The sequence below is a fragment of the Urocitellus parryii genome, chromosome 9, assembly GCF_045843805.1.
Source record: "Urocitellus parryii isolate mUroPar1 chromosome 9, mUroPar1.hap1, whole genome shotgun sequence".
Classification (NCBI taxonomy): domain Eukaryota; kingdom Metazoa; phylum Chordata; class Mammalia; order Rodentia; family Sciuridae; genus Urocitellus; species Urocitellus parryii.
This window is the reverse complement of record NC_135539.1, coordinates 43,047,498-43,073,904: the sequence shown is the minus strand read 5'-3', so window position 1 is coordinate 43,073,904 and position 26,407 is coordinate 43,047,498. Positions and strand designations below refer to the sequence as shown.

The 26,407-nt window shown below is 41.0% G+C and overlaps 1 protein-coding gene and 2 pseudogenes across 1 annotated transcript in view; 2 read left to right on the top strand and 1 right to left on the bottom strand.

Annotated features, from left to right (window-relative positions):
* LOC144256976 (protein MCM10 homolog) overlaps positions 1 to 6,089 on the top strand; it is a 34,319-nt gene extending 28,230 nt beyond the window's left edge. The window contains 2 exon segments of the mRNA XM_077802915.1: positions 5,494 to 5,536; positions 6,006 to 6,089. Coding sequence (XP_077659041.1) covers positions 5,494 to 5,536; positions 6,006 to 6,089 — 127 coding nt within the window.
* Positions 6,090 to 10,434: 4,345 nt separating this feature from the next.
* LOC144256975 (small ribosomal subunit protein eS27-like pseudogene) lies at positions 10,435 to 11,416 on the top strand (annotated as a pseudogene).
* Positions 11,417 to 15,853: 4,437 nt separating this feature from the next.
* LOC144257046 (putative cartilage matrix-associated protein) lies at positions 15,854 to 24,932 on the bottom strand (annotated as a pseudogene).
* Between the last annotated feature and the right edge of the window lie 1,475 nt (positions 24,933 to 26,407).

The following is a 26,407-nucleotide window of genomic DNA, read 5'->3' as shown; positions in this document are numbered from 1 at the left end:
TTGGTAATATGGTCATTTTAATAATATTAATTCTTACAATCACCTATCCATGAGCAAGGTAGATCTTTCCATCTTCTAAGGTCTTCTTCTGTTTCTCTCTTTAGGGTTCTATAGTTTTAATTGTTATAAATCTTTCACCTCTTTTGTTAAATTGATTCCCAAGTATTTCATTTTTTTTTTTTTTGAGGACATTGTGAATGCGTTAGATTTCCTCAATTCCTTTATAGAGGATTTGTCACTGATATACAGGAATGCCTTTGATTTATGGGTGTTGATTTTATATCCTGCCACTTTGCTGAATTCATTTACTAGTTCTAGAAGTTTTCTGGTGGAGTTTTTTTTTGGGTCTTCTAGGTACAGAATCATATCATCAGCGAATAGTGCTAGTTTAAGTTCTTCTTTTCCTATAGTTATTCCTTTGATTTCTTTTGTCTGTCTAATTGCTCTGGCCAGTGTTTCAAGAACTATGTTGAATAGAAGTAGTGAGAGAGGGCATCCCTGTCTTTTTCAAGATTTTATATGGAATGCCTTCAGTTTTTCTCATTTTAGAATGATGCTGGCCTGAGGCTTAGCGTAGATAGCTTTTACAATGTTGAGGTAAGTTCCTGTTATCCCTAGTTTTTCTAGTGTTTTGAACATAAAGGGGTGCTGTATTTTGTCAAGTGCTTTTTCTGCGTCTATCGAGATGATCATGTGGTTCTTTAAGTCTATTGATATGATGAATTACATTTATTGATTTCCGTATGTTGAACCAACCTTGCATACCAGGGATGAATCCCACTTCATCATGGTGCATGATCTTTTTGATATGTTTTTGTATCCGATTTGCCAGAATTCTATTGAGGATTTTTGCATCTGTATTCATTGGAGATATTGGTCTGAAGTTTTCTTTCTTTGAGGTGTCTTTGTCTGGTTTTGGAATCAAGGTGATATTGGCCTCGTAGAATGAGTTTGGAAGTTTGGAAGTACTCCCTCTTTTTCTATTTCCTGAAATAGATTGGAGAGAATTGGTATTAGTTCTTCTTTAAAGGTCTTATAAAACTTGGCTGTATTACGTCTAGTCCTGGGCTTTTCTTGGTTGGTAATCTTTTGATGGCTTCTTCTATTTCCTCACTTGATATTGATCTGTTTAAGTTGTGTGTATCCTCCTGACTGAATCTGGATAGATTATATGAGTTAAGGAATTTATCGATGCCTTCACTATCTTCTATTTTATTGTAGTATAAGCTTTCAAAATAATTTCTAATTATCTTCTGTATTTCTGTAGTATCTGTTGTGATATTGTCTTTTTCATCCTGCATGCTAGTAATTTGGGTTCTCTCTGTCCTCTTCGTTAGCATGGCTAAGGGTCTGTCGTTCTTATTTAATTTTTCAAAGAACCAACTTTTAGTTTTGTCAATTTTTTTGTTTCTTTTGTTTCAATTTCATTGATTTCAATTATTTCTTGCCTTCTACTGCATTTGTTGTTGATTTGTTCTTCCTTTTCTAGGACTTTGAGATGTAGTGTGAGGTCATTTATTTGTTGGCGTTTTCTTCTTTTAAGGAATGAACTCCATGCAATGAATTTTCCGCTTAGTACTGCTATCATAGTGTCCCAGAGATTCGATATGCTGTGTCTATGTTTTCAGTTTCTTCCTTGATGTCTTCTGTAACCCATTGTTCATTCAGTAGCATATTGTTCGTCCACCATGTGATGTAGGAATTTTTCTTCATTATTTTATCATTGATTTCCAATTTCATTCCATTATGATCCGATAAAATGCATGGTAATATCTCTACTCCTTTGTATTTGCTAAGAGTTGCCCTATGACATAATATATGGTCTATTTTTGAGAAGGATCCATGTGCTGCTGAGAAAAAAGTGTATCTGCTTGATGTTGGTTGATATATTCTATATATACCAATTAAGTCTAAGTTATTAATTGTGTTATTGAGTTTTATAGTTTCTTTATTCAACTTTTGTTTGGATGATCTGTCCAGTGGTAAGACAGGTTTATTAAAATCACCCATGATTATTGTGTTGTGGTCTCTTTGTCTCTTGAACTTGAGAAGAGTTTGATTGATGAACATAGCTGCACCATTGTTTGGGGCATATATATTAATGATTGTTATGTCTTGTTTGTGAATGGTTCCCTTTAGCAGTATGTAGTGTCCTTCTTTATCCCTTTTGCTTAACTTTGGCTTGAAGTCTATTTTATTTGATATGAGTATGGACACCCCTGCTTGCTTCCGAGCTCCATGTGAGTGGTATGATTTTTCCCAATCTTTCACCTTCAGTCTGTGTATGTCTTTTCTTATCAGGTGAGTTTCCTATAGGCAGCATATTGTTGGATCCTTTTTTTATAATCCAGTCTGCTAGCGTATGTCTTTTAATGGTGAGTTTAAGCCATTAACATTTAGGGTTCCTATTGAGCTATGGTTTGTACTTCCAGCCATGTTTGTTTATTTTTGTTATTTAACTTGATTTGTTTTTCCTCTTTGATTAGTTTTTCCTTTACTGTACTGCCTCACACTGTTGATTTTCATTGTTATTTTTCATTTCCTCTTCATGTAATGTTTTGCCAGTGATGCTTTAAAGTGCCGGTTTTCTAGCTGCAAATTCTTTTGTTTATCGTGGAAGGTTTTTATTTCATCTCAAACCTGAAGCTTAATTTTGCTAGATACAAGATTCTTAGTTGGAACCCATTATCTTTCAGCGTTTGAAATACATTGCTCTAGGATCTTCTAGCTTTCAGAGTCTGTGTTGAAAAATCCACCGTTGACCTAATTGGTTTACCACTAAATGTAATCTGCGTCCTTTCTCTTGTGGCTTTTAAAATTCTCTCCTTGTACTATATGTTGGGCATTTTCATTATTATGTGTCTTGGTGTGGGTCTCTTGTGGTTTTGTACATTCGGTGTCCTGTAGGCTTCTAGGATTTGGATTTCGGTTTCATTCTTCATGTCTGGAAAGTTTTCTAAAATTATTTCATTGAAGAGGTTGCTCATTCCTTTGGTTTTGACCTCTATACCTTCCTCTATCCCAGTAACTCTTAAATTTGGTCTCTTTATGCTATCCCATATTTCTTGGATGTTCTGCTCGTGGTTTCTTATCAGCCTTTCTGAGCTATCATTTCGAGACGATATACTTTGTCTTCATTGTCTGATGTTCTGACTTCTAAGTGTTCTACTCTGCTTGTGATACTCTCATTTGAGTTTTTAATTTGTTTATTATTTCCTTCATTTCCAGGATTTCTATTTGGTGTTTTTTTTTTTTTTTTTTTTTTTTTTTGTATAACCTCTATCTCCCTGTAGAGTTGATATTTTGCTTATTGGATTTGTTTATGTATTTTATTGTCAAAGTGATCTTTCATTGTCTGCATTTGCTGTCTAAAGTCCTCCTTAAGACTCCAGATCTGAACCATGTATATCTTGAAATCTTTTTCTGACTTTTTTTTTGCTGCAGCTATTATCTCCTCTATTTTTGAGTTGTCCTGCATTGTTTGTGGCCCTTTTTTTTCCTTGTTTTTTCATGTTGCTCATGTTTCTTTCCAGTTCTGTTTGACTGTTGTGTTATTATTTGTCTCCTATAATTTTGTATTGCTCTTGAATAGTTCCGAGATCTCTCCTTTGTGATGGAAAGCAATGTCTAGTGATGTTGGATTCAATTATAGTTTACAATATATTCATTAGCTTCATCAAAGGCATACAGATTCTGGTGACGTATAGAGAACTGAGGGTCAGTCATAGGACTTTATGTTTAGGGGGAAAGATGTGAGGGTATGGGGCCTAATATATCTTAGCTACTTTAGAGGAGAACTCTAATGAAGGGGGTTATTAACAGAATAGACAGGAGGTATTTTAGGGTGGCTAAGTACATGGGAGGACAATAAGAAGCATAGAAACAATCACCTATTTGCATTTAGTAGTTTACATGTACTAGAAGTAGTAACACTTGGAAGGTTGGGAGAGGAAGAGAAGGAGAAAGAAAAGTAAAAAGAAAAGAAGAAGAAAAAAGGGGAGGGGAGCGATAGAGAAAAAGGAATGAAAAAAGAGAGGAAAAGAGAGAAGAGAAAGATAAAAAGAAAAAAGGAAAGAAGGAAAAAGAAAAGAAAGAAATAATACACTCTTAGAATTCTATTTTCTTCTCTTCCAGTAGGTGGTGTTGTGCATTCCAGGTTGAGTCTCTGCCCTCAGGATATAGGAAGCAATCCTGCCGGGTGCCTCTCCAATCCAGGTCTCTATCCCCCTCACTTCTCTTGCCCACCAGGCCCCAAATACTGGGACTCTTTTCTGCAGCCCTGGGTTACTCTGGACTTATGGTGCCCTGGCCACCCCATGCTCCTGATCAACTGGGGGCTACCTCTGTGTTGGGGAGTCACCAGGTCTTCACAGCTGTGGAGAGGGGGAGTTAGAAACCCGGCAACCTGTTCTGTCTGTATTCTCTCTGATAGCCATGCCCACCAAGAGTTGAAGAGAAAGGTTTCAGGTTATCACAGCTGGGGGGAGGGGGATATCTGGCACCTTTTCAGTTTCACTCTGCTCTGAAATTCATGCCTACCGAGAGCTGGCAAAAAAGGTTTTGAGTTATCACAGCTGGGTAGAGGGGGTGCTGGGTATCACACACCTGTTCAGTTGCCAATCTCGCTGTTCTGCTACATCTGCCAAAAGCTGATGCGGTAGATTTTCCAAGATGGCAACCGCCCATTTCAACACCAGGGTGTCCAGTGAGCTGTGGGGGGCTAGAATGTTTATCCACTATGCCTTGAGTTCTGTCCTTGGTCTGGTGCCCTGCAGTGACCTGGGTCACAGTCTGGCGTGCTCTGATCTTAAAGGATCTGTTAGCCTGTGTCTCTTCGCTGCCAGAACTCCACTGCGCTTGCCTCAACCCATCTGCAGCTGGTTCCCAGGCCGCGCTGCTGCTGGCCGGCTTCTGCGCACACAACTACTCGGGGTTTTTTCGAGTTTTCGGCTGCCCTTGTAACAAACCGCTGTTTAAAATCCTGTCACAAGCTCCATGAAGCTTAAATTTGTGAATGGCTCCTATGCTGAAAAGCATCTGACCACTCACACGGAGTCATGCCAGTAACAAGTTCTTCTCTACCCCACTATCTTCGATCTTTTTTTCATTATCTCTCCTCTGCTGAACTTCCTCAACCCATTTATGTGGGAGTCTTCGCCAAACTGCAGCACAAATTCAGTTTCCTTCAGGCAGCTGGCTCAGTGGAGGGCGAGAGCAGTCCCATATAATTTTTAATCATTGAAAATATATTCTTCCCAAACTATTGATTTATAAGTTGAATCAATAGGGAATTTTTTTTAATCTCACAGCTTTGTACTTTTATGGTTTTTATTGTTTTTCTAGTTTTCTTTTTCTCTTACCCCATCCCCACCTTAAAAGTACATAGATAATTTCCTATGGTTTTTTCCTCTTTAATTACACAGTAAGCCCCATTGTATTTAAGTTTGTTGGCATATACCTCACCACTGAGTAAATCTATCTTTTCTCTTTCAGTAATTGTGGCCTCTACAAATGGGAACAAGATGGAATGCTAAAGGTAGGTGTTTTCATAAACTTTCTGTTACTGTAACAAACCACTGTGCTAATCAACTGAAAAAGAGGAAAGATTTATTTCAGCTCAGAGTTTTAGGGATTTGAATCCATGGCTAGTTGGCCCCATTGTTTTGGGGCCTGTGGTAAAACTGCACATTGTGGTGAGAATACATGGCAGAGGAGGCCCATTTACCTCAAGGCTAGGAATGAAATAGAAGAGGCCTGGGTTCCATAGTCCCTTCAAAGGCACAACCCCAATGACCTACGACCTCCTGTTATGCCCCACCTGTTTAAAAGTTCCACACCTCCAGCAGTGCCATGCTGAGAACCAAGTCTTAAACATGTGGGCCTTTGCAGTACATATTAGATCCAACTATAGAGGTGGATTACTTCAGTGTTAATTTGTGACTCATTTTAGTGATCCAGGGAAATAATGTTAAACCTGTTCTTATTAAGTACTCTCATTTTTCTAGGAAAAGACTGGTCCAAAGATTGGAGGAGAAGCCCTATTGCCAAGAGGAGAAGAACATGCTAAATTTCTGAATAGCCTTAAATGACCCTAACTTCAGATATTTTTTTCACAACCTGTCTTGCTTCTTGTGGGTCTGGAAAAGCAAGGGACTGGCTCTGCATTGCCCATATTTCTGATTGACACCATTAGAAACAAAAACTTGTTAATAAGCCCATCCACTTTCCTTAATTACTTTCCTCTGTTGTATTAATTTTACACCAAATATAACTTTGACTTACAGGTGGAAAATCAAGATGTCCTCATCTTTCCCTGTTCTCACTTTAGATGACTGCATTACTGCATTCATATAATTTTTTTTGAGTTACTCCTTAGTTACACTAAATCTTGGAGGGCTTTCCTTTGAGGTGTTTAGAACATTGAGCAATGAGTGGGTGGGCCAGGAGTATAGCACAGGTGGGGGAACTTACTTGTAGGCCTTGAAGACATTCCTAATGAGATCAGTCTTTTAATCCTGTTTATCAACATGTATTAAATGCTTTCACACAAACCTAGCAGGTGATAAATTTTTTTTTAACCTGTCATTAGTAGGGTATTGTGTCATCACAGGCCATCGGAGCAGGGTTGAGCAGTAGCCATTTGTCCTTTATGGAGAACTTGGTGTGAAGATTATAATTTTTACAATAGTTTTTGTTTGTTTGTTTGTTTTTGTTTTATGGGGGGGGTTGTTTGGTTGGTTTTGGTATTCTTGTTGTGCATTTTTCCTTTTGGAAGAAAAAAAACTTGGCTTTTTAATAGAAAATCACCTTTCATTGAGTTTTATAATGATAAAAATGTTTTCCCTTTCTAAACAACAAAAATAAAACAAGTATTTTAGGTAAAAATCATTCAGAATAGCAAATAAGGAACTTCTGAATGGCTGGTGTAGAATTTTCCCCAAAGGGAACCTAAAATATGAAAAGCTTCACATTGGACAAGGAAGAGAGTGCATGGACTGGATTTCTGTGGAAAAGTTCATGATAAAAGAAAAGCTTGATGCTGTTTATAGCAGGCTAATTAATGTCTAATGACATTTGTTTGTTCTAATCTGGAGCATAGATCTGTTTGCTTAGGTATGTCACTAGCAGCAACAAACTAAGTGGCATTAAAGGTAGAAGAGATCAGTTAGCTTATTAGGTTGATGACAATTTGTAAAAAAGGCCTAACCAAATTTTGAAAATGAGGAACATGTTACTCTGCAATCAAGTCATCACAAAAGCACTTGAAGAACTGATTTAGAAGCTATAAATCAAATTAGGTGAATTTGCAAACATTGAACCACAAATAACCAATGACTATATAGTATTTCCTCAAATATGACCAGATCAGGTATACTCTATTTTGCAGATTAGAAATTGGTTAAGTAATTTAGAAATAAGGGCTGAGACTTATTTGAACCAAGTTTAGTAAGGTTTCTTTTTTTGTTGTTTGTTTTAATTTTTTTTTTAGTTGTAGATGGATACAATATCTTTATTTTTATTTATTTATTTTTACCTGGTGCTGAGGATTGAACTCAGGGCCTCGTGCATGTGATGCAAGCACTCTACCACTGAGCTACAACCCCAGCCATAGTAAGGTTTCTTAAGCAAAGACTTAGCTAACAATATTTTTTAAAATCAATTATATTAAGGTATAGATTACATACAGTAAAAGGCACATACCTAAGGTGTACAGTTGAAAAATTTGAACAAGTGTTTATACCCATGTAGCCACACCACAAACCTAAAGCAAGATGTTGCTTTCTCCTCCAAAAGGTAGCCTTGAACCACTTGCCAATCAATCTGCACCCCAGCCCCTACAGATTTATATTCTAGTTTCAGATAAATGGAATTTTACAGAACATACTTTGGTATCTGGCTTCTTTCACGTGGCATAATTTTTTAAATTTATCCATATTATAGTGTGTTATCAATTTTTTTTTCTTTTTTATTGCTGGCTTCCCTGTAAATGGTTTGTTTATTCACCTGATGTTATTCATAATGGATTGGATTGTCCCTAGTTTGGGGCTATCATGAATAAAGCTGCTAAAATTATTTTAGCAATAGAAGTATTTTTGTGACTCAGGCAAACACCTAGGAGTGGAATTTCTGGGTTATATGGGAAGCTTCATAAGAAACTGCCAAGTTGTTTTCCAAAGTGGTTGTACCATTTTATACACCAACTGGTAATGTGCAAGGGTTCCGTTTGCTCCACTGTCCCAATACCTGATATTGTCTTTTTAGCCATTCTGATGTGTGTGTAATGGCATCTTATTATGGTTTGGTTTGCATTTCCCTGGTAACCAATACTATTTGAGCATCTTTTCATGTACTGTCCATTCATGTCCTTGTTTTGTTATTTGTTTTTTTAACTCCAGGCCACTTAACCATAGAGCTAAATCCCTACACCTTTTTATTTTGAGACAAGAGTCTTGCTGAGTTGCTCAGGGCCTTGTTAAGTTGCTGAGGCTGGCTTTGAACTTGCAATCCCTCTGCCTTGGCTTCCCAAGCTGCTGGGATTATAGGCTTTTGCCACCACGCCAAGCCTCATGTGTCTTTATGACATATGTCTACTCATCCATTTATATATTTTTTAAATTATTGGATTGAGTTATGTATATTCTGGATACAAGTGCTTTCTTTCACCATTAAGTATCATGAAAGTACTTTGAGTAATGTTGGGCAGAAGATCTATGAAAATAGTCTGGTTTTTTTCTTGTCATAATTCCCCAGTGATGTAATCAGCTGAGCACAGTGGGTTTGACCTTGAGAGAGAACATTTCAAATACTGGGTTTGGTAAATTCCTGGGTTTTTTATTCTGATTTATTTTTACATAATTATCAAATATATCAAAATGGAAGTATTGTCTAGTTGTATGTTATTCAGGTACTGTGTTAGTTTTCCATCATTATAACAAATACCTGAGATTTCCAATTTATAAAGAAAAAGGGTTTATTTTGGCTCAGTTTTAGAGGATGGTTGACCCCGTTCTTTTGGGGCCTGTGGCAAGGCAGTGTATCATGTTGGGATTGCATGTTGGAGCAAAACCAACTCATGGCTGAGAAGCAAAACAAGAGGAAGAGGAGACCAGAGTCCTGCAGTCCTCTTCAGTGGCACAACCCCAGTGACCCAAGACCTCCCACTAGTTCCACCTCTGAAAATTTATCCCAATCACACCAGGCTAGAAACCAAGTCTTTAACACAGGGACCTTTAGGGGACACTGAAGATCCAAACTATAACAGGTACTTGTTCATGTATTAAAGGCATAAGAAAGGTTGTCCTCACTAAAAGTTGTACTATTTTATTTTTTTCAATAATGACTTCAGGAGAGCAATCTAATAGTGTAATTAGATTGTTTCTCATGTAAATCAATTTACAGAATATTAAATATCTTGCCTCTTGGTGCCATAATTCTGCTGAGTGCATGAATGATCAACCATGAGCTGATAACATCACAAGCTTGCTGGACACCGTGGTGCACACCTCTAATCCCAGCTTCCGGGGAGGCTGATGTAGGAGGATTACAAGTTCAAAGCCTATCAGCAATTTAGCAAGCCCCTACCTGAGAATAACTAGATGGAATTGGGAAGGTAGCTCGGTGATAGAACACTTGCCTGGCATGTGTGAGACCCTAGGTTCAATCACAGGTATTACCCAAAAAAGAAAAAACAAAGAAATTGTTTTTGCAAGGCCAGTGCTTTATAATAATGACATTGTTGTTATTGTTTTTACTTGGGGAAAGATTTAAGGACAGGAGTCTACACACTGAAAGATTTCAGAATAACTAGTGTAATATTTAAGACCCCAAAATATTATGGTGTTTAAATCAATGAGTTGTCTAGAAAATATATTCACTTTAGTTTTCATATTATTTTCCAGCCATATCCCAAACCTCAAAAATTGCTCTTCCTGTGGGAAACTTTTTGAAAACTGCTTAACTATAAATTAACTATACCATCTTTTTTATATGATAAAAAAGAAATGGTTCAATATGTAAAGTAGGCATTACTGGACAAAAATAAATTTTAGTGTTTAAAAAATAAAAATAAGTTTCTGTAGATTCTTAGGTGTACACAGATTACCTTCAGGATCCTCAAGATGTGCGAATGATGGTTTCCTTTGGAGACAAGAGGGATGTACTTTCTACTGCGTTCCTTTCTGTCCTTTGTAAGTTTGAAAGCATGTATGTAGATTACCTGTTCACATTGTGTGTCTGTGTGTGGTGCTAGCGATCGAACCCAAGGGCCTCACACATGCTAGGTATTCAAACTTGAATTTTTTAAAAAAGGTAATATGGAAAGGGGCAAAGCTTTCCAGCAGTGACAAACCTCACAAGATATCATGCTTCTCACAAAGGATCTCCTTCAGCCCTTTCTAGAGAAAAGCACCTAGCACTGAGCCCCATTCCCCCTCCATGGATGCGACAGGCCCAGGATGCTATAAGATCACCAGTCTTCAGCCACACAAAGGGTAATTTTGTGTGTTGCCCATTTCACTGTCCTTTGCCAACCCACAGGAGGAAAAGTCAGGCTTACTGGAGGGTGGTCCTTCAAGAGGAAGCAGCACCCAAAGCACCCTGAGTTGAGGTGAGCGGGAAATCGTCTCAATAGACATCTTTTGGATTTTTTTTTTAAGTCTTGATATGTTATAGGATCACAGAGTATGCCAAAGTTATCAACTGTGAACTAGAACATTAATATTCAACCCATTTGCTTTTAGACAAATCTTTTACAAGCTTGAAACAGAACTTATAATTATAGAAAAATTGTGAGAGCATTAGAATATCATTGAAAATAAATTAGAAATGAAACTTTCTCCTAACAAGACTTCAAAAACTAAAAATCATTCTGGAACTCACAAAAATAATCATCTCTTTTCAAAAAACCTTAAGTAAATAAAGGCAGATGATAAGAAGTTGCAAAATTTCCCCTGGAATGCATGCAGACACACACACGCAAACACACACGCATAATTTGTTTGTTTTTAGTTCTGGGAATCAAACCCAAGGCCTCCAGAATGCTAAGCACGCACTTTACTGAGCTACAGAGTATTATTCGGTTGGTCGGGGGGGGGGCACTCTGTAAAACTGGTGATAAAAAATCAACAAATTTAATCTTTAATAAATATGTTTTCAACCACTTACCTGGACGTCCTTAAGAACAACAGGATAGTAGTAAAAGAACAGAAGAGTAAGCAAAAGAATGTCCAAAGGCCACACTTTGGACAAGGTCAGTGTCCAAAAATACAAATTTTTCTGTCATTAATTTCCTATTAAATGTGGCTGCTCAAATTCCTGGACATGTTACCTTTGGCATCCTTCTCCCAGCCAAGGAAATGACTTTGCTTGGATTTTAGCTAAGGAATTCTGGGCCAAATTTGAAAACCCTGAAGTATAATGGAGACCTTGTTAGGGGTGGGAGCAAGTGAGTAATCAAATTCTTATTTAGCCCGTTTCTGCTAGAATTCTTTATTTAGAGACAACCTGCCAAGCTTGGTCATTGAAGAGGCAAGGACAAACTTACTTTGCTCTGTTTTTAAACAATCTCTCCTCCAAACCATTCTGGTTTTGACATCTGTATGGCCCCAACATTCCTTCCTACAGACACAGCAGGCAGGTGGCTGTGTGGTGTGGCCCTGAGTCAGAATCTATTTGCTGCCATCCACCTGCTTACTAGCACAAGGGAGAGGCAGGTGGCTCACCAGAAGGCATAGGCTGTTTTATCCTGACTGGTATGAACCAGATTTTGGCTCCTTTTGATTTGTAGCTGAAGTGATAACAGTCCTTTGCTTTTTTTTTTTATTGTACAGTAATAAAAATACTGTTGGCCTACTGTATGCACAGATTCTGTATTCACAGATTGAACCAACTTCAGATCAAAAAATTGTGTCTATATAGTAACTATTCCCCAAACAATACAGTAGAGGTTTTGACTTGGCATTTACATTGTGTTTGATATTTTAATAAACCTAGAGATGATTCAAAGTATACCAGAGGATATGTGCAAGTTACATGTAAATTCATGCCATATACCTAAGGGACTTGAATACATCTTTAGATTTTGGTATCCAGGAGAGTCCTAGAACTGATCCCTCTCAGATTTCAAGGAATGACTATAATTTATTTAAAAAGCACCTTATTGTCCTAGAATACCAGCCTTATAGGTGTAGGATCCTCAAGGCCCATCACACTCCTGAACCACAAGGGCAATTGCATGTGGCCAGAGTTCATCCTTGCTTGTACCACTGGCCAGAAAATCTGCAGTTCAGACTTAGAATCTGAGATCACCTGAGCTAAACCCACACCAGTGCTCACATGCCAACCCAGCTGAGGACTCACCCTCGCCCACTTCACTTGATAGCCAATCTAGAATAGGCACATGCTGCTTTAGAATGTCTAATCTAGATGTGGATTAAGTGCTGAGGAGATCCAGCCCCAAAAGAACAGACCTAGAATATCCTTGAGCTGGGAGTGTACCTCACTAACTTGCCAATGCTCCAGTTCTGTCTCATTTTAGGGGCTGGGATAGGAAGCAAATGAGATTCATGTGTGGCTCTTGACCAGTAGTTCATGGAGGAATATCCCTCATCTTGGTTGTACTCAAACTGATTGCTCTCTCTAGTTTGGATCAGAGACTGGGGCAATGGAAGGCAAGCAGCAGAGCTGCTTGAGATTTATGCTTCAAAACATTGAAATCCTTGTCCCTCCCAAGTAATATCAGTCTCACCAGGTAACAGAGTAAAAATAGCAATGAAAAACTGAGGCATTTCCAAGTTTTTTTTTTTTTTTATATCAGTTTCTTCCAGAATGACACTCTCCGGGAGGGTGGAGAGAAATGAGGTGTCAGTCAGTTTCCCATCTCTATAACAAATACCTGAGATAAGCAACTTACAAGGAGAAAAAGGTTATGTTGGCTCACAGTCATGTTTCAGTCCATGACTGATTGGCCCCATTGTTTTGGGCAAGGAGCACACCATGGCAGACATGCAATAGAGCAAAACTGCCTACATGGTAGCTGGAAAGTGAAAGGAAGAGGAAGGGACTAGGATCCCACAATCCCCTTCAAGGACAGGTTCACAACTGAAGATCTCCCACTAGGCCTCACCTCTTAAGAGTTTCCACCATCTTCCAATAGCACCAAGCTGAGGATATGTCCTTTACCACATGGGCTTTTCGAGGACTTTCCAACTCCAAACTATAGCAACTATAATTCCTAAACAAACTTTCTGTTGCACCAGGTCCAAAGGTGTTAGGGTAGAAATACACAGATCATGCAGAGGAGTGAGCGCTAGTCACCTGTTTAGGTCTGACTTGATTAAATCTAACAGCAGTGGTCCAAGGGGATCCATAAATAGTTAATAATTCAAGGGCCCCCAACCATGAATTTTTCTGCAAATATTCTCAATTTGCTTGCTTTATAAAAAGACTAGCAAAGATGTCCCAGTGATAGTAAGCACCTAATCTCTTCACAGGGAAGTTTGATGCAGCCAGTTTGAAATGCATAAAAGTTGCAACTCACATTTCATCTATCTTACCAATGAAGAAATGGGTGAACAAAGTCTAGCCTGTTCAATGACATGTGGAGGGAGCAAAGATTCACCCCCCAGTACCGCCACTAATGGTATAAATATCAAATAGACCTTAGAGGGGAAACAGGAGCACAGATAATTTCTGAACACCTGTTATCCAACAGAGAAGTATCTGGAAGGTACACCTGGGCCACAAGTAAAGAAGACTAACTCAAAATATTCTCCTTAGTTATGCCACTAAAAACAGTGCCATTTGCCCTTTCTTATGCTGAGACTTGACTTGTCCTCAAGCTCTAGTTTCCAAATTGTGAACCATAGAGTTCCTTCTATCTTGCTGCACAACAAACAGCATTTAATGATAGGACTGGGGGTAGAGCTCAGTGATGGAGCATGTGTTTAGCATGACCAAGGTCCAAGATTCAGTCCCCAGCACTGAAAAAAGATAAAACTATATTTAGTATGAGAGTTTGTCCACTGCCCACCTCATCTTCCCAAGGTCATGTTAGCTCTTGCTTGGAGTTTGTGGGAAGAAAATAATAGCACTGATTGTTAAATATGAGGTAATCTGGCACAAAATCACTTAATAATTGGAGCTTTTTTATTGGTTGTTCATAACATTACAAAGCTCTTGACATATCATATTTCATACATTAGATTCAAGTGGGTTATGAATAATTGGAGCTTTTTTAAAAGACTTTATAGGCTTTTTTTTAAAACTAACTTAAAAATACATGCATTTGTTACAAAGTCTCCTAACCTGATAGATCACCCTAGCTCTGGTGGAATATTTTGCCACCATGAAGGTAAAATTTCCTCACAGCAACCCTTATATAAAATCACCCTATATTGCCCTGGAATCCCAACCTCAAAAGCAGGTGGGGGCTAGCTGACCAGGTACCCCAGGCATGAGGGAAGCAAGGGCCCACAGGTGAGATGGGAATCTGGGGAAGAGTGGGTGCTTATTCTTCACCTAGAGTCCTCTTTATCTTCCAGAGCCCACTTAAGTTCTTTTGACTCCTTGCCATTCTTAGTGTGCAATTTCTGGATGTAAGTGGGGAGCAACAATGGGAATAGGGGTGATGAGCCTGGGACCAGAAAGCAAAGTGGTTGAGAGGAAAGGAAGGGATAGAATTGTGTGTCCCTCAAAAGATACATTGAAGTCCTAACCTCCAGTCCCTGTGAATGGGATCTTATTTGGAAATAGGGTTTTTAGGTCCTAATCAAGTTAGGACAAAGTTAGTAGAGTGATTCAATATGACTGGTGTCCTTAGAAGAGACATGAGACATACATGAGAGGGATGGTGATGTGAAAGCACACAGGGAGGCAGCCATATGATGCTGAGGTGGGGTGGCATCATGCCACCATATGCCAAGGAATGCCTGGTGCCCTCAGATGCAGGAAGAGCAAGGAAGGATACCCCTAGAGATCTGGAGGGAACGTGGCCCTGCCAACACCAAGGTTCCAGATCTTTTCAGCTCCAGAACTGTGAGAGAATAGATTTCCATTGATTCAAGTCACCTAGTTTGTGGTACTCTGTTAATGGCAGCAGAGGGAAACAAATATAAGACACTATGAAGAAAAGTGAGATGATGCCAACCAAGGGTTTCTCATTTTGTTTATATAACTGGCCTTACTGTAACTCTGGCTTCTGAAGGGTGCAATTAAGAAATCAGGAATGAACCTTAACCCTCTTTGGTGGGATGAAGAAGGAAGTCCCTCGACTCAGCAATCCTTTGAAGGCTTTTACCAAAACAAATGTATTAGTATTTTTTTCACTTACATGACTAACTACTGAGACATAATAGAGGAGTGATTGATACTCCCAAGGACAAGCTTTCTAACAACCAAGTCGGCAACATTAACCTTGTCACTGGGGGGAGCCAGGATCAAGTCTATACCTTGCTCAACTGGAGACTTGAGATGATAATACATATGGTTAAGTCAGAGGTTTTATTTGTAAGCTATAAGCAAACACAAAATTTCTCTCTTAACTGTGATTCTCCTGTCCAATCAGACAGGAGATCTGCTTTGGGGACAATGACTAAGTGAGGGGAAACCAATGAAGATTAGGGATTAGGATGAGCCACAGGTGGTTGCTCACCTTGGAAAATCATCCACAAAAAAGCAAAAGCCAGGACATTTAATGCATCAGAATGAAAGGCATGTGTATTTACCAGGGTTGTTGACCACAGCACACCCTAAGCTGAGGTCCCTATTCGGGCATTTGTGTGGAAAGAGGTGCTGGTACACCCGAGTGAGCAGCTATGTTTCATGCTCTGTCTTCCTGGGTTGCTTCAGGATGGGGTCAGATGCGATGGCGGTTGTAGAGATAGGAAGGGTACAGCCCATCATAATGCCACTCCCGCCACTGCTCCACGGCCTCCCATCTCCTCTCTTCCTGCTCTGGAGAGGAAAGATGAAGTCACATGAGGATGAAGGGGTCTCTGACCTGAAAACAAGCAGCCATCAGCCCACATGGCCCACCCTGAGGTGACATGAGTCAAGTGTTCCTATGAGCCCTGGAGATATCCAAGATCAGAGCTGGAAGGGACCTGAGAATGTGAGTCCAGTGGCCTCCATTTGTGGATCAGAGCCACAAGCTGGCTGCTGGTAGAACTGAGACTAGTGTCTGGCATCTGAACTCTTTGCCTATGTGGGGAAGAGCCTACCAATGCAGTCACTGGCTCAAAGAGATGACAACTGAAGCACTAAAAGTAACAATATGGTAACACAGAGACCAAGCACTGTGCCTTGAAAAGCTCCTGGATGGAAATTATTGTGGATCTGGAATGACAGAATTATTACAGCTTTTCTCCTCTATACCATTCTGTATTTTCTAAGCTTCAAAGATAAATTTCCATTTTTAAAACTAACTGGAAAAAGGATGGATGAACTAAAAGTGGGAAAACTTAGATAACTGGCTCTATGGGGCTCATTAACCTGATCCTTTTCTATATGTTTTAAGTATTTCATACTAAAAGGCTGAAAAGGGTCGAAGAAAGTTTTTAATGAGTTAAGAAAGCTGTAATTTTACTTGTGTTTGGTCAGATATGTTTCCAAACAACATCTTTGTGTAATTGTAGAATTAGGCTCCTGGTGCCAATTCAAGATGCCTGCTACCATTAATTGCATTTGAGGCACTGGCAGATATCATAAGACCTCCAATATTTGAAAAAGGTGAGTGAGACTCCTCCAAAAGTTAATAAAATTACCACATTTTCCAGCAATTCTATTCCTAGACTTATACTCAAGAGAATTGAAAACAGAGACTCAGATACTTGTACATATAGGAATGATCACAGCAACAACATTTACAGTCACTCAAAAGTGGAAACGACCCAAATGTCCACCCACAGGTGAATGGATAAACAAAATGTGTTATTTATGGGGATATATAAACAAATATGTATGTAAATATGCATAAGAGAAATTATTCAGCTATAAAAAGAAATGAATGGATATATGTCACAACATGGATAAACTTTGAAAACATTGTGCTAAATGAAATAGACCATGCATAATGAGACAAAATACTGTGTCCTCCATTTATATGAAATATCTAGAACAGGAAAATTCATGGATACAAAAAATATAATGGAGGTTACCAAGATTAGGGGGAAGGAAGAATGGACAGTTATTATTTAATGGGTACAGAGTTCCTGTTTGGAATAATGAAACCATTTGGAACTAGTGGTAATAGTTGCACAATAGTATGAATGTACTAAATGTCACGAACCTGTATACTCAGCAATGGTTTAAATGGCAAATTTTCCCTTATCTCTATTTTACCACAAGGTTGTTTTGGGTTTTTTGTTTGTTTGTTTTAGGTACTGGGGATTGAACCCAGGGCATTTAACCACTGAGCCACATCCCCATCCTTTTTTACATTTCCTTTGAAACAGGGCCTTGCTAAATTGCTGAGGCTAGCTTTGAACATGTGATCCTCCTGCCTCAGCCTCTGGAGCCACTGGGATTATACACATGTGCCACCATGCTAGTTGTTTGTTTTGTTTTTGTTTTTGTTTTTATGAAAAGAATTTGTGAAAAATATTGGGAGGATGGAAATACTGACAGAAGATGATATCGAGGTTTAAACATTTTAAATGTCTTCCTTGCCTCTATTGTCTCAAATGTGAACTTCTTCAAAAAGTTTATAAACTTGATTCTGGTGCTAATGAAAGTGGCATTCTCTATGGCCTTGGGCTAATAGGACAAACTGGTGGTATGGACAAAATGGATGTCCCTCTGCTCCTTAGTACCTGTGAGAGCCATATGCCTGGACCAAGGAGGAAGGGCCCTGTTACCACTGCACATTGAGGCACCATGGTCCTTTCATGGGACCCTGGAGATGGTGCTCCCCTTGAAAAATATCCTTAGGTACTTGGTACCCCAAAGATAGACTGGAACTCCTGGACTAGAACTCATTCATTAGCCTTCAGCCCTTTCAGACATTGCTCAAACTCAGTGGACCAACTCCTCTTTGAGAGTGTGATTTTGCCATAGAAATTGATTGGCTCTCCCTTTTATGAAGTAAATACCTTGAAAAAGGTTGAACATTCAACTGCTATTAATTATTCTTAGAACACGTGGCTTTGTCGGATAAGACAGCTAACTAAAGCCAGGGTTATGAAAGGGGAATGTCACGGGCCTCATAGAAGGTCCCAAAAGATGGAGATTTTGAACATGGCCCCAGGCAACCAGGCCATATCAACAGTTGTTCTGGAAAAGAAAGAAATTTTGAGAAGAGTTCCGCCTTTTTCAGACCTTTATCCTCAAACAGGCTAGACCTGCTCCTGTTACGTTAGTTAGCCTGTTAGTATGTCACCTTGGGTATTCATGTGTCCTTTCTAAGCCTGTTTTCCAAATTCTAAAATGAAACTCACAAGTCCTGTCTCAGATGAAGCTTGTAGTGGTTAGATGGTTCAGCACAGTACCTGGCAGAACAAGTGTTCTGCACCAACAGCTTCTATAACTTCAGTTCCCAAAGACCTGTGGCCTATTCTAAAAATGGCCTCTCCATCTCTGTGGATGAAGCCTGAGGACCCTGATCTTAGCATCCTCCAAAAAAATACATCATCCTATAGGTACCTAACCTCCTTCATAATTCATCATGAAAAAGAAAACAACAAATTATTTCCACCCATGTGCTAGAGATTTGGACCTGAAACTTTTTTAAAAATCACACACACAAATACACACACAAAAAAAATTATGATGAGTAGTATGACTAAAAATCATATTTTCATTTCTTAAAACTAAGACAGCTCTCCCCAAGGTAACAAGCTGTCCACCAAGGTAACAAGCATTGGCCTCTAAGCTAGGACAGCCTGAGTTTTTCACAGTATCTTCCCAAAAAAAGTTTGATTTGGGGGCTGGGGCTGGAGCTCAGTGGTAGTGCACTTGCCTGGCATGTGTGAGGCACTGGGTTCAGCACTGCATGTAAATAAATTTTTAAAAAATAAAAGTCTATCAACAACTAAAAAAATGTAAAGTTTGATTTGCTAGGATCTGAGCCCAACACCTGCTTGTGGGGCTCAACCAGATGCCACCTGAAGGGCTATAAGCACAGCCTATAGCCCTTGGGTCCTGGTGGCAGTAGTCTTTCCACTGGAGGATGCCCTTAAAGGATCATACTTCCTCTGTCCATCAAAGTCAAGGAGTCAGCATAAAACAAAAGAGCTGGCTCTAACAAAAGTACCCCAAACCGGGGTCCTGTGTTCAAGCTCATATGCACCAGGAGGTACCAAGTGAGCTTGCTCAGGACCATTTCTATCTTGAAGTTTGAGAAATACCAAAAAAAGAAAGAAACCAGCACATAATGAGAATCAGGACTACTGGTTTGATCCTCATTAAATATTGCTGCAGATGTCTGCTGTGGATGACACTAGACAGCAAGGTCAAATCCCACTGGTGGAAGGCATTGGCTTAAAGACATAGTCTTCCTCTATCTCACCCATACCCACTCCCTACTGAAGCCCTGGTGCAGCCAGCAAGGCTGGAGGGAAGAAAGGAGCCCTGAGGGCAGGGGCATGGTACATTAATTGCTTGGTTAGAGTCACTTGCCCTCTTGCCTTTTCTACTATTTATCTATTGACAAGAGATGAAAGGTCAAGACTCAGAAAACAGGGCATAAATGGCAGATGAGCAAGAACCCTTACCATCCTTCTGTTCCTCCACAAAGTTCTCAAATTCATTCCTTTGTTCCTCGTAATATTCTCTCCATAGCTCATTGGCCCTCAACTTCTACCTGTTTTCCACTGTGGAAGGAAAAGTGGTAGTTGCCCCCAAGAGAGGGGCATTGAGGGCTCACATTTAGGGGAACACCAACATTTTACCTGAGAAGCTAAAAGTGGTTTGGGAGGTATTTAGGTTGGGAGACTCCACTGAAATGGTTTATTCCTGGCAGAGGCTTTAAACTGGAAGGACCTGGGAGATGATCCTACCCAGTTACCCCCCACCCCCTGCCACATCCCCTCTCTTTGAACAGTACTAGAGATTGAACCCAGGAGCACTCTACTACTGAGCTCCATCCCCAGCCCCGCCTTTTTTTGTTTTGTTTTGTTTTCTGGTTTTTGGATTTTGAGACAGGGTCTCACTAAGTTGCCCATGCTGTCTTCAAATTTGCCATCTTCCAGCCTCAGCCTCCCAAGTCACTGAGATTACAGATATGCACACCATGCCAGGGCAAATCACCTCATTTTGCAGGTGAAGAGATTGAAGCCCCAAGAGGAAAAAGTGAGTTAGCCCCAGTCATCAAGTTAGTGGTATAATCCAAGTACACCAGGCCACTTAGACATTTGAAATCAGAGATAAACTCCACAAGCAGGGTATAGTGACCCACATCTGTCATCCCAGAGATCCAGAGGCCCAGGCAGTAAGATCACAAGTTCTACACCAGCCTGGATGACTTAGTGAGACCCTGTCTCTGAAAGGAAAGTGACCACAACACTTGAAGTGACCAAGAGATCTTTATTGCAGCAGTGCAAAGGAGGAGAAAAAGAGAAAGAAAGAGTAGGGAAAGAGAGAAGAGAGAGGGGGAGAGCAAAGAGAGAAGAGGAGAGGAGAGAGTAAGAGGGAGAGCAAAAGCAAGAGAAGAGAGGTCAAGAGCAAGAGAAGGAGACAGAGAGAGCAAGAGAGAGGGGCCCGGCAGGAGGGAGTTTTTTATAGCCCAAATCTAATGGGGTCTCTGGATCTGCAAGCTGCCTTGTTGGCATAGGGTGATTGGATCATATGGTAGTGTCATCTGTCTTCAGGCAGATGGGGTGGGGCAGGGGCTAGATGTGGGGTTGAGTGCATGGGTTATCCTGCAGCTAACATTTGTTCAGCCTGTCCTGCGGACAACTTAGTTCAGCCTGCCCTGCACCTAACAGTCTCAAAATAAAAACTAAAAAGGACTGGTGATACAGCTTAGTGGTAGAGGACTCCTCAGTATTAAAAAAAAAAAAAGAAAGAAAAAGAAAGAAAAAAAGGAAAGAGAAGAAAAGAAAATGAAAAATAAATAAACAAACTTCACAAAGGACATATCCAATTTAAAGTTGATGTCATATTGATTAATACCTTCAAGTCTAGTCAACATTTTTGAGCACCTGTCACACCAGGATATAGACTGAATGCTGGAATTACAAAGGTAAGTAAGAAAGATGCTGTCCTTCACTTAAGATGCCTGTCATCCAGGTGAGGAGAGAGCCCTCAAAGCAAGTTTCAGGGGCTGGGAGTGTTGCTCAGTGCAGAGTGCTTTCCAGTGTGCATAAAGCCCTGACTTTAATTTCCAGCACCAAGAAAAAAAAACAAAAACAAAAAAAACAAAACAAAAAAAAAAAACAGGTTTCACTGAGTTTTTTGGCTGTGAAATTTAACTCTATGAGAGCCGTGGTCCTCTGGAGAACATGACTTATTGGGAGGACAGTATCTAGAACTCTACTTTCAAGGACTTCTGGCACATTCTTCAACTAGAAAAATCAACAAAGACTTGTGGGTCATGTCTGCTGGAGGAAGAACAGGCCCCTCAGAAACCTCACATTCTCCTGGGGGACTGAGGCACTCTTGTTGTCCCCACAACTCTGATGTGCAAGAGCATGTGGGGAGGTGAGGGAAGCAGAGGAACCAAGGGAGGCCATGGCCCCTGCCCCACCCCACATTCAGGAAATGACAAGTACTCCTATGCACAATGGTAACATCAGAAACCACCTCAAATCCAAGTAGCCTACATTGATCAGTAAATTCTATAAATATGAGTTATTTATGTTGAAATTATAATATTTAACTCAGATTAAAAATCACTATATCTGTAAATTGGTCTTGGAATCCCTGAGGTAAGTCCTCTGTTTCTCCCAGATACCTGCCTTTTTGCCTATAGAGTTGAAGGAAACCTTAGTCTGGCATAAGGGGTTTGTGATCCAATCCATCTTCATACAGCACATATTTCTCAAGAGGGGATCCAGGCTCAGATAAGTGCATTGACATCATTGAAGTCACACAGCTACACAGCCTATTGGGGTAGAGCTGAGGCTAGAGCTAGAACACCAGATTCCTTAGTACTTGCCCAGAGTACCCCCTAGTTCCTTGGCTCCTCAAGTTGCATTTTCAGAGGTGCCAAAAACTGGACGTTTACTCCTCCTCCTCCTCCTCCTCCTCCTCCTCCTCCTCCTCCTCCTCCTCCTCCTCCTCCTCCTCCATTTTCTGAGACAGAGTCTCACTGTATTGTCCATGATGATTCCGAACTTCTGGACTCAACCGAGTTTTCCGCCTCAGTCTCATGAGCACTAGGATTATAGTCCTGCACCTCCATTGGGGTGTTAGATGTAGCAACAAAGAAGAACAATTTAACTCTTGATTGTTTGTTTGTTTTTAGGTACTAGGGATTGTCACAATGCTAGGCAAGGGCTCTGCCGCTGAGCTACATCCCTACCTTTTTTATTTTATTTTGAAACAGGATCTCCCTAAATTGCCCAGGCTGGCCTGGAACTTGTAATCCTCCTACTTCAGCTTCCAGAGTGGCAGGAATTGCAGGCTATGTCACCAGGCCCAGTTAAGACGGTGTTTCTATGCTAGATATCACCTTCTGCATTACATACATTTCTGCCAAGAACATGCATCCCTCAGATTCTCTTTCACCCTAAAGTAAATTGAGCCTGGATCTCAGAAACTTAAAGAAGTCACTTATCCATCTCCTTGGATTCCGATACAAATTGCTTTAAAATACCACCTTCCTTGTTCCCAACTTAAGGACCACTGGAAAGATTCTCCAGAAGTTTGTTTATTTATCTATTTATTTTTCATTTTCTTTTCTTTCCGTTTTTTTTTTTTTTTTTTTTTTTTTGGTACTGAGGAATCCTCTATCACTGAGCTACATCACCAGTCCTTTTAGTCTTTATTTTGAGAAAGGGTCTCGCTAATTCATCCAGGCTGGTGTAGAACTTGCGACCTTACTGCCTGGGCCTCTGGATCTCTGTCAGCTATGCCCATTCATCTATACGAATCGATGAGGTATCCTCAGATGCATTTACGTGCAGTCCTGGGGTTCACATGGCTGTCCGGGCCTCCCACAACTGCTTGAGGCACTGAGCTCCTGCCTAAGGTCAGGGAACTCAGCCTAATCACAGATCTTATGGTTCTGAGTCACCTTCAGAGGACAGATATATTTGTCTGTATTAAAGTTGCCTGTTTTCCCCTGGAAATTTGCAGAAACCTGCTTCTCTGATTTCAGACAAGAATGGCCCAACATCCATCATAGCCTTTCAGTGTTTTTTGATTTTGCCAAATTTAAATCCCAAATTGTGTGAGGTCTAGAGATTTCACTAATCTGACTACACTTATCCAATTAAAAAAAAATTCTCATCTCCAAGCATTTCCACCTCTGATCTTCCCCATCATTTGAAAATAATCCTGTTATTTTCACTGAGAAAGTCACCTCACTGCATATGCTCAGGGATACAAAGAGTTCATTCATCTACACACACAAGGAAAGAATCAAGCAGTCAACTTGGCCAGGACAGCCTGAGCTCAGAGTCTAAGAAGAATCAAGTTTAGAGGTAGGAAACTCAAATGCGTTCAAAGGCCGTAGGTTAAGAACATGAGGGCCCTGCAGTGTGGACCCCAGGCCCCAGGCTGTTAGGGAGACGTGCTCACCAACTGCACTGCAAATAAAGCTTCAAGAAAGCACAGCTGGCTAAACACAGTTTGTTCAGAGGCATATAAGTAAGGGAATTAGGACCACAGACAGGAAGTGCTGAGGCCACTTAACAACAGAGCTGTCACTAAGCCCACATTTCTCAGCACTCCTATCCCCTGGGATCTTTTCCTGCATGTGATTCTGTTGCTCTACTGTGCACCTTGCCAATACTCCAAAACACCCACTAAAGTGCTAGGTGCTTTCTACACCAGAGAACATTTCCTCCTTTACATTTTTCACTTTCTGAAGCAGGGATGCATCTCATAATTGTTAGATACATTTGATGCATCACTGTTCCTTTTTGGTCCTCACCCTAGCAATGCATTTGCCCCAACATGTGACCCACCATCAAGGAAACAGTATAATTTCCACTTCAGAGCTACAGTCATCCTGATGTTCAAGGACTTTGCTGCAACCCTTAATCCCCTGTGGTGGTAAGAGACCACTCAGCATTCTTACCATTGACCTCATCTCGGGATTTGGGGGACCGCTTGCTGTGCCTCTTGAGGAAATTTGAGGCATCTGATTCCTGCATGAAAATCTTCAGTTTCACACCTGAAACCCAAGAGAGGCCTGTCACAACCAGCACTGGGGGCAGGGATGTTGGGGGAGTGGGCTCCACCTGCCCTGCACCCAAGGGTTGTCCCCAGACTCACCTTCCTGGGCTTCTTCTCCCACTTCCTGAGGGCTGCCCACTGATGCGCTGGTCCCCTCCCGCAGCACTGGAGGACAAGATCACAGAGGGAAGGCTCCAACATTGGAGGGGAGCCCAGGCCCTGAGCAAGGCCTCAATAGTCCTTCTAGGCTTAGTGGCTTGCCAGGCCTCATGTGGGGTCCTCTGTCCATCACATGCCAGGTATGGGGCCAATCTCCCTAGGAACCCATGAGGCAAACTACAGTGTTTCCTATTTTTTTTTCTTTCTTTGCTATATTTCTCTCTCTCTCTCTCTCTCTCTCTCTCTCTCTCTCTCTCTCTCACACACACACACACACACACACACAAACACACACACACAAACACACACACACACACACACACACACACACACACCAAGAATGGCCTCTCTGTGCCAGCTGAGAGCACTTACCTGTGGAAGGTAAGTCTTACCTATTATGTAGATAACACAGTCCCCCTTAACCCTCCCATATACTCACTAGACAGGAGCACCATGGCCGAGAGGCAGGACAGGAGAAGGACCTGTCGCCAAGTCATCTTTGTAGAAGCTGAGTCTCTTTGCAGCTCCTAATGCTGCTGATGCTGACTTCCGCCTGGTCCTCACTGAGTCAGGCAGGACAGGCAAGAGGGAAGGAAGAGAGAGGCAGGAGGCCAGGAGGCCACTGGGGGAGGGTGGGAGGGGTCCTGGCTGCAGTTTCCTTTGGCTGTTCCTGACTAGAGCACCGGAGATGTTTTGGCGCCTGGCAAACTTCTACAGAAGCAAAGTTTGTAGTCAGGGGCCCTGGATGGGACAGTTTTGAAGTGGCTTGTCCAACATCCCAAAGAGTTGCTATTGAGAAGGCTCAGCCTAAGAGTCAGCACTCCAGAGACCAAGGGCATGTTTCAAAGAACTCCTGGCATCTGCTTCAGGAAGGTTGGGACCCTAGACTCCAAGTCCTGAGCATACGAGAGCAGGGAGGAAGAGGGTAGCACTGGGAAATCCTTATTCAAATGCCAGGCAAGGTGGGACCATGGTGTCCAGAACAGTCATCCAGGTAACACAGAGACACATGAGTCATTCTGGTAACAACAGACAACTCCCTTCCTTGACACATTGTCCCCAGCTGGTGATTGCTGCCAAGCAAAGCATGGAACCCTAGCCTTGGGAGTCCTAAAGCCCCTTGGAGAAATAGAGGAAGAGAGTGGGTCAAGCTTCCCCTGCAGAGAAGGAGGGGTACAGCATTTGAAAAGAACCACTTTTAGGCACACTTCTTCAGAACCACACAAACCACACTCACCACGCCCATGTGGGGAAGGAACTGGTCCCTAGAAATGGAATCAATGAGGAAATCAGAGCTCTGTGGGGCATCAGAGCCCAGTCCCTATGGTGGCTTGTTCCTGCCATTGCCATTTATTATGACCTTCATCAGTACTTTGTTACCTGCTGAAGAATTATCCCCTGGGCATTGTGGAGAAACTTTTTAATGGTGACCATCACTAGACACAAAACCCAGCCCATGCCCATTGGAGGCTCCCCTTCCATAGACTGTATGTTACCATCCTGCATGAACTTGATCATTGGTCAGGAAATACGTGTTAGTGCCAGAGAAATAATGGAAGCAGAGTAAATAAAATAAACAGGTTGACTTCTAGTGGAGAAAAATGTGGCCAGTGGCAGTGCTGGCTCTATGTGGGCTCCCCTTGGACACTGACTGGACTATACTTAGTGGGGAAAGGCTGTGGGTGCAACCTGTGCGAGGTCACGTCAGCAAGGACTCATCTAACAGATGAATAGATGTCCCTGGGAGGGGGAAGGGCCACAGATAGAATGCTTTTGATGGGATTCCTAGGTGAGAAAATGGGTGTGGGAAACACCTGTGACATTCTTGACATCCTAAATCCACCTGTGCCTTATTTCAGTTACATGCACTTTAACCACATTTATTGAGCACCTCCTTTGTCCAAGATTCCCTAGTCACTGGGGATCAGCTTTAAGTAAGCCTGTCTAGTTTCCCCGAAAGTGTTTCTGCTCC